The sequence below is a fragment of the Bos indicus genome, chromosome 14 (genome assembly GCF_029378745.1).
Source record: "Bos indicus isolate NIAB-ARS_2022 breed Sahiwal x Tharparkar chromosome 14, NIAB-ARS_B.indTharparkar_mat_pri_1.0, whole genome shotgun sequence".
Classification (NCBI taxonomy): Eukaryota; Metazoa; Chordata; class Mammalia; order Artiodactyla; family Bovidae; genus Bos; species Bos indicus.
This window is the reverse complement of record NC_091773.1, coordinates 23,585,284-23,599,637: the sequence shown is the minus strand read 5'-3', so window position 1 is coordinate 23,599,637 and position 14,354 is coordinate 23,585,284. Positions and strand designations below refer to the sequence as shown.

Genomic DNA, 14,354 nt, shown 5'->3' with positions numbered 1-14,354 from the left:
TACTGGAATGGGTTGCCATGTCCTTGGATCTTCCAGACCCTGGGATCAAACCCCAGTCTCCTGCATTGCAGGCAGTTTCTTTACCTTCTGAGCCATCAGGGAAGCCTTTATATGTCTGTACATGTTGCTGCTGCTGCTGCCAAGTCGCTTCAGTCGTGTCTGACTCTGTGCGACCCCATAGACGGCAGCCCACCAGGCTCCGCCGTCCCTGGGATTCTCCAGGCAAGAACACTGGAGTGGGTTGCCATTTCCTTCTCCAATGCATGAAAGTGAAAAGTGAATGTGAAGTCGCTCAGTCGTGTCCGACTCTTAGCGACCCCATGGACTACAGCCTACCAGGCTCCTCCATCCATGGGATTTTCCAGGCAAGAGTACTGGAGTGGGGTGCCATTGCCTTCTCCGATGTCTGTACATATATATATGTATGTATATATATATTCTTTCCCAGATTCTTTTCCGTTATGGAAGATGACTTCCTAACCAAAGGACACACATCTTACAGACATAATCTCTCCAGGGGTCTATCTTAACATGCCTTGGTGGTTAGAAGACTGCAAAGAGTGTCAATCAAATTAACAACTGAAATGATTTTTTCCATCTATTCATATGCCAAGTATATAGGAAAATACAGGGGGAGGGGAATAAATTTTTGCCATTTATATTCTAGGCAATCTGCTACTTTGGTTATTTGCAGTTTAAATGTGCCAGTTATTTCAGCTGTGTTTCTTTTTGTAATGACATATTTTGAAAAAACATTCAGGTTTATAACCAATATATGTTAATTAATCATTTCAGTTTTTTCCCTTGAGATGTTTTAGACCATAATTGACCTCATTTTTCCTCTTTCAGTCTTTATTCTTAATAAAAGTATAACTTTATGAATAACAATCTGATATTAATATAAGCATGGACTTATTAAACAAGGGAATTTTATGTAAGTGTTAGGGTAAAGTTAAATAACACAATATTAATATATTGCTTTATGGTTTCTAGAACAGACGCTTGGAATTGAGAGATCTCAATTCTGCTGTCTTAGAAGGCTTAAGTTATTTTGTAACTTTTTAAAGTGGCTCTTACTGACTTTTTCATCACTTCGTATTTCTGATAAGATCTCTTTCATACACATTATTATTGGACTGAATATTTAAAAATATTTAAAATATTTTATAAACAAAGATTCTAGGCTGAGCTTGTAAGTGAAACCAAGTTATTGAAATTTGATGGCTCAAGCCATTTGGTATTGAAAGGACTTCTGGTGAAGGTGGGGGGAAAGTGCTTTCATTTCATTTTTCTTTCAGTTTTGTATTCGGATGTAAGGTAAGGTATAGCTGATGAAGTAACCAGACCACCTCTGGTTCATTTATGTGACAGGACACTAGATGGCACTGTCTTCCTTGGGAATTGATCAGAATTCTTTTTAAGTGCATTTTCAGGGATATGTTTCTTTTGTGTTTTCCAGAAATCAGATAAAAATATTCCCTCCACTTGCTGTTCTTAATGAAGTGTTAACTTTGTGAGTAAGCATCTACACTTGAAACACAGCGGACTGTCTGAATAATGTAACTGAGTAAACGACGGGTTGCTGGCTCTTTTTGGCTTCTGGGCACCACGACTCCTGGAACTAGTTTCCTTTTTCATTGCTGTTGATGCTAATAAACTTTGGAACAGTTTCAGGTTTACATAAGCATCTCAGGGCCAGTGCAGGGGGCTCTCATGCACTGTGCCTCCAGGTCCCCGTTATTGCTCCCTTGCTTTAGTGAGGCACACTTGTCACATGGATGAAGTGATGTTAGCTCACTGTTAGCTGAGGTCTGGACCTCACCCAGTTTCCTTAGTTGTTGCCTCATGTGCTTTTCCTGCCCCAGGATCCCCTCCAGATGACTGCTGGACATGTCGCCACCCTGTCTCCTCGAGCTCCTCATGATGGCCTCGATGGTTGCCAGGTCACTGACTGGGTGAGTGTCTGGTGCTCCTTTGCGGGTCAGGCTGGGTTATGGATTTAGGGGAGGAAGACCACACAGGTGCCAGGCTGCCTCCTCGCCTGCTGTCGGGGTGCACCCTGTGCTCAGTCATGTCCGACTCTGAGACCCCATGGACTGTAGCCCACCAGGCCCACGGGATTTCCCAGGCAAGAATAGTGGAGTGGGTTGCCATTTCCTTTTCCAGTGTGCACACTATTTAAAAAATTAATTTATTTTTAATTGGAGGATAATTGCTTTACAATATTGTGTTGATTTCTGCCATACATCAGCATAAGTCAGCCACAGGTATACGTATGTCCCCTCCCTCTTGAACCTCTTTCCCACCTCCCAACCCATCCCACCCCTCTAGGTTGTCACAGAGCGCTGCTCCCCGTGTCATACAGCCAATTCCCACTTGCTATCTATTTTATATATGGTAATGTATATTCTTCCGTGCTACTCTCTCGATTCGTAAGTGTCCACAACTCACACTGTCGATGTGACCAGTCGCTGTGTACATTGACCTTCATCTCCCAGCTGAGGGGTGCTTGTCAGGCTTCCTGTTTCCCCACCATCAAGGTACCTGTCCCCTCCTTTTCTCTACTTTTCTCCTTGGAAGGAAGTCACTTTGCACAGTGAGAACTTGAGGAGGTGGGTGTGATGATTCACCTCTTGGAAAGTGAAGTATCTATTACATTAATCATCTGGAATTTTTCTGCATTGGAAAAATTTCTCTTCTCCTCCACTTATTCACTAGTTTATTTATTTATAACAGTGTAGACCCATGAATATTTATTTTACCCTCTGGGTTATAACTCAGTACTACTTTATTTATTTTGTTAGTCACATTTTTCCAGCTTTGGCCCTTGGGGGATCTTTCAGTTGGCTTCTGTGTGCCTTTGACATACTTCCATCAATGTATTTTTTTCTTTTTAAGCAGTTCAGTCTACAAATGGGATTTCACACCATTATTCTGTGAACATGACTCTTTTCCATTACTGGAGTAATATGTTAATAATGAAAACTAAAAGATAGAGGAAAGTAGAAAGAAAAAGAAACAGTCTACTTTATTAAAAAAAAAAAGTCTTCGTTACTTTGTCAATTTTTGTTACTATTCGTGTGTTCTCTGAAAGTGTTTCTTTTTTCATTATTATTTTGCATACTTTTTTTTACATTTCCTCTTTAAAAAACAGGTTTATGCATTCTTTGTAAATAATTTTATATCCTAATCATTTCTATTTAACAATACATCATGGATATTTTCCCCATGTTATTACATATATATTACTTGAAATGTCCTCCATCAAATTAACCTTTCCTTTAGAGTTGAATTGGCTCAAAAGTATCTTCAGTGTGTAATTCTGGATGCAGAACGACCTTTAACACATAGGAATTGAATAAATTATCTCTCAAAATTATCTGTTTCAACATTTTAGAATTACAGTGATGAAATGAGTACATTTGAGCTTACAAGTTCTTTAGGCACCTTCTCCTTATTCAAGTATTTAACATTGCTAGGAGTTGAGCTAGGTCCCAGGAGAGCAGCCATATTTTTTGAAGCCCTTGATTCATGTTTGGATTTTACAAAATTGGGCAAGCTGTATGAGGGCAGCCTAGGAAAAGGAAGGGGAAGATGTTGTTCAGACTACGCAAATAAGCCAGGGATCAACAGCCAAGAAGCTAAGCAAAATGAGCTGCTTAGTAAGAAACAGGCTTTTCATAGAAATGATGTCCAATTCAGAGGCTGGGTGCTGCCCTTCTCAGCACAAATTCTTAACTCCTTTACTGAGAAATTATGCAACTGACTTAATTCCACGTAGTTCAAGAAAATACAGGAGGAGATGACTCCACATCCTGGGTGGTATTAGTCACCTTATCCCTCAGGAGCTCTCCTAAGTGGGCAGAACAATGAGAACTTGTATTTTTCCCTAAGATCTCTGCTTAATCACACCACCATGCTATCCAAAATATTCATTAAAGTTAACAAAGGTGACTGAAAACAGAAAACATCAGAGGCTAGACTCTTACACATTTAACCAGAGATTGTGCATTAAAAGAATGAAATGGAATTTCTGTCATTTTTTGTTTTAAAATTATTTTTCTCTCCAAGGAGAGAGTTCAGCCCTCGTTTTGTATTATGTGGCATAATAACACGGAATTTCTTTCTGGGGTTTCACATTCAGAGGTTAAACCTCACGCACATCATCTATGTGTTTGGCAGGGAATCCTCACTGCCCCACTCATCCCCAATTCTCCCGTGAGGAGCTCGCAAGGTTTTCACTTCATCTTGTCTCAGCTTTGTCCTTGGGGAGCAGGGGGCCTATTTTCTCATCCACAGCTCTTGTTCCAGAAATTTGTGTATAAGTGAATTCTCTTCTCAGAGGACTTCCTTGTTATACTATTGATTGATAAGAACAAAAATCTTTATTTTTTATTTGATCCTCTGGAGTTGAGGGTTTTCATCTGATTTTTACGTTTTTCACACTCTCCTTTTCTTTAATTCCTATTACAGACTGAGCAGCTCTCTGGAATATGATTGGGATATTTTTAAAGCTATTGACAGATGGGGAGCTATTGTTCAGAGAGCTAAGTGACAAATGGCTGTGGATGTGTGTGTGTGGCGGGGGGCATTCGTGTCGGGGTGTCCTTAGAACGAAGTGCATTCCAACCAGCCAGCAGCCGGCACGGTCCCTGGCACATGGCAAGTGATCCACAACTACCTGTTGACTGAATAAATGAATGAATAGCTGGTATTTTATTGTGACATGATTCCCCAGCTTGAGATTTTGTGGTTGTTGTTCCATCACGGTCATATCCAGCTCTTTGCGACCCCATGGACTGCAGCACGCCAGGCTTCCCTGTCCTTCACTACCTCCTGGAGTTTGCTCATGTCCATGGAGTCAATGATGCCATCCAACCATCTTGTCCTCTGTCACCTCCTTCTCCTCTCTTGGAGCCAAGGGCGGTCCCAGAGAGGGATTCCAAGAAGGGAAGATGATGCTCTGTCCCAGAACCAGAAACTCAGGGGTGGGCCAGGAATCTGTGATGAAGAGGCAATTCTGAGGCCTTTACGATTGACAGTCATGCCCCAACTCTACAGTCTGGGGGGCTCTGTCCTTTGATGTCCACTTCCTTTGGTGCCCTCCTCCCCCCTCGCTTCAGCCTCTCTCTGAAACCCCCTGCAGCCTTCTCATCCGCTGCCAGCACCCTGTCCCTCTTCTAAGCCAATCCTGAAGGTCACTTCTTTACAAAGCCTTTTTGCTGTTTGTCCAGGCCTGTCTTTGTAACCAGTCCCACCACCTCTCCACAGAAAGATCCTCTTCACCTTTTTACCCCACCTTATAATCGTTTCCCTGCACTTGCATGATCATCACTGCCCTTGTCCCCTTAAAGCCGGCCACCTGAGACTGAGTTCAGTGAAGCACTGTAATGAATGACCACTATTAACTACGGGATAACGTTCTTTCAAACTAAATACATTGACAAGAAATTAGGAGTGATGATCCACTTTGGGGAAAAAATGCCTTACAAAGAAGAATTCAAATCCTTTGAAAGGGCAATTTACATCTGTCACCTGTATCCCCTTGCTCACATCAGAGTGACTTCCAGGGCAGTTAGATTTGGGAGTTCACCATCAGTGTACAGAGTTGAACGGAACGCCCCCTTGTGGTCTTTTGTGAAAGAGCATCTCCTTTTGTTTGTGGTCTTTGCCCGCTACTGCGCCCATTATCTATTTCAGCAACCACATCACTGGCATCTTTGTGGTCACTAAAACCACTAGACATTTCTTCCCACTTGAACTTCGAAGTCCCAGGCCTCCCTGAAGTGCATTTGATCAGAGAGTATTTTAATGACTATATTGCTTCAGGGCTTCCCTGGTGGCTCAGACAGTAAAGAATCCACCTGCCAATATAGGAGACTGGGGTTTGATCCCTGGGTTGGGAAGACCTCTTGGAAGAGGAAACGGCAACCAACTCCAGTATTCTTGCCTGAGAATTCCATGGACACAGGAGCCTGGTGGGCTACAGTTCATGGGGCCACAAAGGGTTGGACATGACTGAGCAATTAATACACACACGTGTTGTTTCAAAGAGATGCATAAATATTTTGCATCTTGCAACATAGCCGCATTAAATAAGTTTTGAGTAACCACAACCCCCATGTTGGTCAATTTGAACTGGATACTTCACTAACACTAAAAGATCTCACATACTCTTCAAGTTCTGTGGTCCATCGCCTTAGCCCCGGAAGTCCAAAATACCCCAAACCAGGCATATTTAAAGAACTCATTTGGTGGTAAAACCTGATCTGAAGCTATGTATAGGCTATATTCACTCCACTTCCTATGAACTCAGGTATTTTTCCTACAGAAATGTTTTATTTGTTTAGTGGTTTCTTCTCCAGTGTTCACCGAGAGACATCCACCAAATATTCAGTATATTTATTGTATTAAGTGAAGTGACTAAATCGTGTCCAATTCTTTACGACCCCATGGACAATAGCCAACCAGGCTCCTCTATCCATGGGATTTTCCAGGCAAGAAAACCGGAGTGGGTTGCCATTTCCTTCTCCAATTTATTGTATTAGCCTTTCAAATAAAAACAAAAACAAAAAAAGCAAACCTTAAATCAGAAACACATCTGACCCTGAGGTTAGCAGATGAGGGCTTAAGAACTTATCTGAGCCCCAGCATAAAGTGTAATTTTAAAAATTCATGGATTGTTTTGTTTTGTGACATGGTATTGACTTTTAGTGCTATAAATAAAGCCACCTTTGATTCTAGAAGTTCTGTATTAACAGGGCACAATGACCAATCCAGATTATATATGAAAATCTTATCAGTGGCCTAGAGATGGAGGCCCAAGCCTGCCCCTATCATTTCCAGATTTAAGGGAAATATTCGAGATCACTTGGTGACCATCTTGGGGACCTGTGACATTTTTGGCGCTTGCTCCTACTCCAAGTATTTAGATTCATAAGAATACAGGAAATTAAACTGGAAGGCTTCCCTCTTACACATCTCTCAGATTAGGACTTTCTGGGATAAATTTTCATCAGTTTAATACAACATCAATGTCATGAAATGGAACACAAATGTTATCAAAGCAATTCATTCAAAAGTGTAGTTTCCATAAGTTGTCTTTTTAAAAAGAGTGAATGGTGAGTTAAATACTTGCATGACTTTTCTCCCCAAATTAAAATTTTTAGAAGAATTTTTTTCTCACATCTGTCTGGACTTTAAGTGGTGCATATTGTAAGTAGTTCCTTTGCCTGCTTAGAACATCTAGCCGAGTCACGAAGATGCCACTGTAAAGGAATTTCACTTCTTTTATTTTGCAAGAAAATATGAACAGAAACCACTCTATTCCTTTTGTGGCCCTGAATGCAGTTGATTTCTCAGCTGTGAATCAGCGATCCTAGCGTCCAGGTATTCCAGAGTGACTGTGTGAGTTCAAGGTGATCTTTTTTTTAAAGTGCCAAAGCACTGAATGGAGAGAATGGTGGGTGTATGGGTATCTTTGTGTATCTATAGTCATTATTGCCATCAGGAAGAAGAGCAAGGCACTCCCAGTTCATCAGAAAACTTCACATAGTCAAAGCGTAGAGATAGAGAACTGATATCTCATTCAACCAGCAGAAGTAGAAATGCAGATACAGAATGGGGGAAAAGGTGGGTGGTGTGAGAGATGTTCTGATGGGAATTAAGCATGGCCATGGAAAGTGGCTTTAAAATCATAAAGGTCAGGGGCTGACCCATAGGATGAGCAATTGTTTTAATTCAGTTGAATTTATTAGATGCTGGTGCTTTGCTTCCTTTTAGCTGCAACTTCCTCGGCTATAGTTTGAGCAAAAGGAAAGCCTTCAGCACAGGCAAGATGAGAAATGAGCTCACATTTAACTTCAGTGTCCTTGATCTGTCGTGTTGTGTAAGCAAACAAATATGGCCCCTCCTCTAATCGACCCTCTTCTACGCTCCTGGGTGTAGTGTGTACCCTTCTGTGGTGTACTGTGTCCCCTAAAGGCAGACCCAGACATGCTTTACTGGTGGGATTCCGACAGCACCCCGAGAAGCCTTCTGGAGGGTCTATGGAGGCGCCAAGTGTCCCCTCCTCCCAGGGACACATGTCAGGGCTACGAGCTCTACTTTAGGTTCAGCGAGCTTCCTGTTCGTAAGAAAGGAAAAATCCACACTTCCTCCTCCTTCTTCCTCCTCTACGCCTATAGCCAGCTTTGGGAAGGCAAGCCGTCTGGGGAAAGAGGTCTTCTTTTGAGCAGATCACTTTGCAGTACAGGTCAAAGCTGGGGCTGCTCTTGAACCTGGGCATGCATTTACCCACCTTATAGTCCTGGGAAGCTTTTAGGTTCACTGACACCCCTGTATCTCCCTCACCCAGTGCAGAACAAGAGTCAGGATCTTGGGGGTGGAAGTGGAATAGGCATTCTGTTTTTCAAATTCTCAATAATGACCTGGAACATGAAGATGTAACTGGCCTGCACGTCTCTGTGGACCCCGAGATTAAACAAGCACCTGCCCAGCCCCTGGATCTGCCAGTCAGGAACCCTAACTGTGTGTTGTCTGCTGAGCACCACCGAGTTGGACACAGGTTGAGAACAAGGGAGGAAGCCCAGGTGACAGCAGAGATGCTGAAGGCAAAGGAATTCAGACTTGAGCTGGGGGTGGGGTGAACGGTGGGGGGACAGTTGAATGTAAAACTGCCAGAGGAAGCAGAATGGAGAAAAACAAGGTGACGGTGAATTTAGTCATTTCCTAGAGATGTTGTTTTGCTTTGGGGCTTCCTTATACTCTCTCTTGATGCTGGGTCATGTGTGAGCTTCTGAAATGGAGTGTGAACAGGTGTGTGTATGTCAAAAAATGCAGCGTGGTGCGTCACGTCACCAGCTGTGCAGACATTAGATGGTGATAATAGTTCACCTTTGTGAAGGTGGCTCTTGGGAGTTGAGAATTTTAGAATACTTTACAATGGACCTTTAAAAAACATTATATGGGAAAGGAAGTTAAAATTTAGGGGAAAGCAGAATATTTCATCCTTTTCTCCAGGCACCCAACACCTAGGCAACACATACAAAGTGAAATTGTAATGGTGCTTGATAGATAAGCCCGGTTTCCCTGCTGGCTCAGTGGTAAAGAATCCACCTGCCAGTGCAGGAGATACAGGAGACGCGGGTTTGATCCCTGGGTTGGGAAGATACCCTGCAGGAGGAAACAGCAACCCAGTCCAGTATTCTTGCCTGGAGAACCCCATGGACAGAGGAGCCTGGTGAGCTGTAGTCCATGTGGTCGCAAAGAGTCAGATAGGACTGAGCTACTGAGCACGCACGCATATACTTTACTAAGCCTGTTTGAAAACAAATCCTGTTGGGCCCCCCGACAGGGATGATGGGTGTCTAGGCCACCAACTCCTCGGTTCTCCAATCTGAAAACACTCAAAGGATGGAGGCAGAACTTGTACACATTTTTCAATCGATGTAACCAATGGAATCACCTCCCAACCCCCACTCCCCCACCAACTGGTACCCATTCTTGTATTGACGACACTTGGAAATGTTAAACACCAGTGGAAAACTTGAGATGTTACGGGCCCAGGTGTATTAAAATAAGATCAAAAATAGAAATATTAGGTATATACACAAACAGCATAGGTGAAATGTGATATGACATAGCGTTTTCCATTCAAGCTACAGTAGAAAAATTTAACAAACAAAACCTCTATCTAATTGCTCCAGTGACTCAGAAAAGCCTCCTCACTCATTTAGTTTCCCGCATAGCCTCATATAAATAGACTCACACAGACCACACACAATTTAGAAAAGATTGCTGAATCACAAAAATAGCCCCCGAATACGGCATTTTTACTTTCTAGAGTACAACTAAAATGAATACTTGATCAATAAAATAATGTTCAGAATCATTTGAAGCAATAAAGAAAGCTCTGATGTTTTGTAAGGCCCTAGAAGGTTCCGCAGAGATTAGAATCATCTTGTTCGTCCAAACTACAAGGTCCAAAGAAGTCTGGATAGAGGAAATTGTGGAATTGAAAAGCTGGACTTTAAAAACAACATTCCTTCTATTGGCAGAGCAGTTCCTGAAGCTCCCTTCCAGGGGAGCTGGGCAAACCTGGGTGGTTGGGGAATCCGCATGGCTTAACACGGTGGCCCTGCCTGCTTGCTGATGACACTTTCAAGGAAAGAGATTCCTCTGCCCAGGTGGGGTTCTGAGTGATCTCCGTGGAAGGAAGTGATCTCCAGTCCAGATTTCATGGGGTGGGAGGTCACAGAAATCTGGGAAGGACATGGAAGCATCTGACTTCACCTGCAAATCTAACAGGTTGGATTAGTAGATTTTTTTTTTTTAACAAATAAGCTCAAGCATAGAGAACATACAAGGAAGTGCAATGGAGACATCTGGTTATTTCTGTTGTGCTCCTGTCTGCGACTCACTGAAATGGCCTCCGAACCTCTGAGTCACATGCCCCCTTGTAAACAAGAGGCCGATGTGGGTGCACTTTGGTGGGATAGGTGTTTTCTTCTCAGAAATCCATGTCCAGGTGTTGGACTCGCAGAGCCAGTGTGCCCACTGGGTGCAGGCTGGTGGGCATATTGCCCTTGAGAGGAGAATCCTTTCCCATGGAAGAAGTCCTTCCTGAGTTTTAGCCTTGTGTGAAGGAAGCAAGGAGAGCCGGGGAAGCCAGCCCAGGAAATAACTAGTGACCGGGGATTGTTGTTTTTCCCTTTGGAGGGAGGCGGCGGTCCCGTGCGTGGCTTGAGTCCCCAGCACTAAGGCTGCTGCTGGTACTGGCCCTCGGTGGCCGTGTAGAAGTCGTCCAGCACGCTTTGTAGGTAGTCAAATGTTGGCCTCTCCTCTGCCTTTTCCTTCCAGCACATCTTCATGATGTCGTAGAGCTCATCTGGGCAGTTCTCCATGCGGGGCATCCTGTAGCCCTGCGACAGGGCGGTCATCACGTCCGCGTTAGTTCTCCCTGGAGGCGAAAAACCCACAGGTACTGTTTAGAAGCCTGACTGAGGGTCATGCGATGCAGTGGTACCCACCTCCTTCATCCCTGGTTGGAGTAAGTGTCCGAGGATGGGGTGGGCTAAACTGTGTTCCCACAGTCCCCGCTATCCTGGAAATTCCTATACTGAAGACCTAGCCCCAAGGACCTCAGAATGGGACTGCGTTTAGACATAAGCCCTCTAAAGAGGTGACCAAGCCTTTAGGGTGGGCCTAAGCCCCATCTGACTGGTGTCTTTATAAGAAGAGGAGATTAGAACATGGAGATGCAGGAGAAAGCCAGAGAGAAGACAAATGGAGATGTTGTCTCAAGAGCCAAGGATGAGCCTTGGAGAAAGCAATCCTGTCAACACCTTGATCTTGGACTCCCGGCCTGAGGAACTGTGAGAAAATACATTTCTGTTGTATGAGTGATTCAGTTTGTGGTATTTTGTTACAGAAGTTCTCAAAACTGGCAGAGGGGCTACGGACATTTCTGTAAGCAATGTAATCATATAAAGGAGGTTAGTACAAAGAGGATCTAGGCAGCATTCAGCTGCCAAAGTAAAAATCGGTGAACATGATAAGCGGAAGGCAGAGCGAGTTCTCTTCAACGACAAAAGGACATTGGACCTGACAGATCTTGTGAATAAACACCCGATTCTAACATTTCATCTCACTTTCTTTTGCACTATTTTTTTTCCCCCAGCTTCTACCAGTAATTAAAAAAAAAAAAATCATTTTCTCACCCATTATCTCCCAATACTTTTTCAAAATCAGCTTTTCATTGCAAGTTTACTTAAAGAAGTCAGGGTCCTTAAGTGAGCTAGACCAACTGTTTCATTCCCACTCCTCAAATCATCCTCAGGACAAGAGGCAGAGCTCGGTGGGCTCCAGCGAGGGAACCCCCTGCCTGCTGTGTCACTTCAGTGTCTGACTCTTTGCGACTCCATGGACTGCAGCCCGCCAGGCTCCTCTGTCTGTGGGATTCTCCAGAATACTGGAGTGGGTTGCCATTTCCTTCTCCATGGGGTCTTCCTGACTTAGGGATCCATCCCGTGTCTCTTAAACATCTCCTGCATTGGCAGATGGGTTCTTTACCACTAGCTCCACCTGGGAAGCCCAGGGCACCCACTATTCCTGCCGGGCTCTGCAGGATTGCTGACTGTGGAGGATGGCTTTTACTATAATCACTTGTCTCAGGTTAGCTCAGACACTGAACTGTCCGTCTTTGACACTGAGAAGAACTTTAAGGGGGAAAAAAAGGTCATTTTAATAATATTTTTCTCCATCATTAAAACGGGATAATAAAACATGCTCATTCAGCCATTTTAGTAGGCTCCCCTGGTGGCTCAGTGGTGAAGAATCCACCTGCAATATAGGAGACCTGGGTTTGATGCCTTGGTCGGGAAGATCCCCTGGAGAAGGGAATGGGAACCCACTCCAGTATTTTTGCCTGGAGTACCCATGGACAGAGGAGCCTGGCGGGCTACAGTCCATGGGGTTGCAAAGAGTTGGACACGAATGAGTGAATAAACAACAACATCAACAACAAGGGGCTGGAGGGGGGCAGGCGGGTCGGCGAGTTAGCGTCTAATGGGTACAGTATCAATTTGGGAAGATGAAGACGTTCCGGAGATGAATGATGGTGGGAAGTCCAGCAGGTCAGGGCGAGGTGGCCAGGGTTCCGTAGGAGCCAGTGATGCGGCTCTGGGCCAGAGTCTCCTTCTCCGAGCCCCAGAGCCTCGTCCACACATCGCTGTGGAGCGTGCAGTACCTACCACACAATACTTGTGAGGTTGTATGTTTATTGATCAGGTGTCATATATAGGCAAAGTATATAATCTTTCTCTATAGGTTGTAGATTATAGATAGATATCTGGGCTGATTCAGAAATACCGTCCCCATTTTGCGGTGTCTAGAGCAGAGCAGCCGTCAGAACAGGAAATCTGGCACCGGAGGGTTTCACGGGACCGTCAGCCCACTGTGTAGGCCCCACCCAAAGGCCTCCCCCTCCTACCAGCCCTCCAGGCCCAACAGCAGCAAAGGTGACTAGGAGCCTGGAGGCCACATCACCGCTCTGCCCCAAAGTCTCCCGTCTCTTGCAAAGTCAGAGGTGAAGCCCCTGGGCAGCCTCTGAGGCTCACAGCCGCTCCACGTCATCCCAACACCTCCTGCCCCTGCTCGGGACCCTGTGCTCTGGCTGTTTCCCCCACGGGACACCCAGCCCCGGACAGCCCCTGGGGCTCTCTGTCAAGTCACTGAGTCCCTGCTGCTTTTAGAACCTGCGACCCATCCCCCCAACCCAATCCCTAAACCATCACACCCTCCCCCAACAGCATACTTCCCATCCTACATACGGTCCTTATTATCAGTGATTATTATAAATGATTGTAATCAATACTCAACTATTAGCTCTCAAGGGAGGAGCTGGGACTGCTCCATCCGGCACCTTGGGAATGCTTAGCACCCTCAGATTTTTGAATGAGGGAACGATTTAAAGATTTACTTTTAAACTGGCCATATCCATTGATTTTGTGAAAAGCCCATTAACAAGAAAGAGAAGGCTTTGGGGAAAAGTCCCTCTGCTTCCATGTTCCTGGAAAAAGGAGGGCTGGCAGAATCTGGCTGGGAAGATGTTAGGAATCTGGAAATACTGAATGACGTCCCCACAGCCAGTAAGTTGAGGATCTGAAGAATCATTTGTTTGCAGACAGAGGTGGTTGTCTCTTGAAGTGGCAAAGACTCCAAAGTACATTATACAAATCTTTGTTTCAGAACTGACCAAGAAAGAATCATACAGCATCATTTCTATGTCCATTTCCTCCACCATCCAGTGTGAGGCTTGGGAGGAGCCCTGTGTCTTGTCCTCCAACCCTGTTGCTTCAGCAATATCTGTGACCACGCCAGGCACATTCTAGGCTGTTAGTGGTGGAATTCATTAGTGGAGCGAAAGATACGCACGCAGACAAGAAGGCGGAGAAGTGTCTAAGCATATTTTACAACACCTTCCACTAAAGACAAAGTTCTCACACCCTTGTCTTTCCTCTGGATATTTGTTCATCATTTATGTCTCATACCACCTGGCTTTTTTCTCATATATATCCCGCAAATGGAAATAGGTAAGTAAGCAGTACCTGGGTAGGGAATTTTCCCATAGGTGACAATTTCGTACAGGAGAATTCCAAAGGACCACACGTCAGACTTGATGGTGAAACATCCGAAGTTGATTGCTTCTGGAGCTGTCCACTTAATGGGGAACTTAGCACCTAGGGGAGAAGACACAAGGGCTTTACTTGGGTCTCTGAGCTGAAACAAAAAAGTCACAGGCGTGTGACTCTCACACTTTCCTTCTTTGAGGGGGAAAGTTTTGATGATTAATT

The 14,354-nt window shown here is 44.4% G+C and overlaps 1 protein-coding gene across 4 annotated transcripts in view; it reads right to left on the bottom strand.

Moving 5' to 3' along the window:
- Positions 1 to 9,547: 9,547 nt before the first annotated feature.
- The window catches only part of LYN (LYN proto-oncogene, Src family tyrosine kinase), a 109,235-nt gene continuing 104,428 nt past the window's right edge, over positions 9,548 to 14,354 (bottom strand). For all 4 annotated transcript variants that reach the window (XM_070802555.1, XM_070802556.1, XM_019973921.2 and 1 more), the window contains exons 12-13: positions 14,109 to 14,240; positions 9,548 to 10,960 (exon numbers count right to left, since the gene is read on the bottom strand). In XM_070802555.1, coding sequence (XP_070658656.1) covers positions 10,758 to 10,960; positions 14,109 to 14,240 — 335 coding nt within the window. In that variant the 3' untranslated portion in view covers positions 9,548 to 10,757. The remainder of the gene's footprint in view (positions 10,961 to 14,108; positions 14,241 to 14,354) is intronic.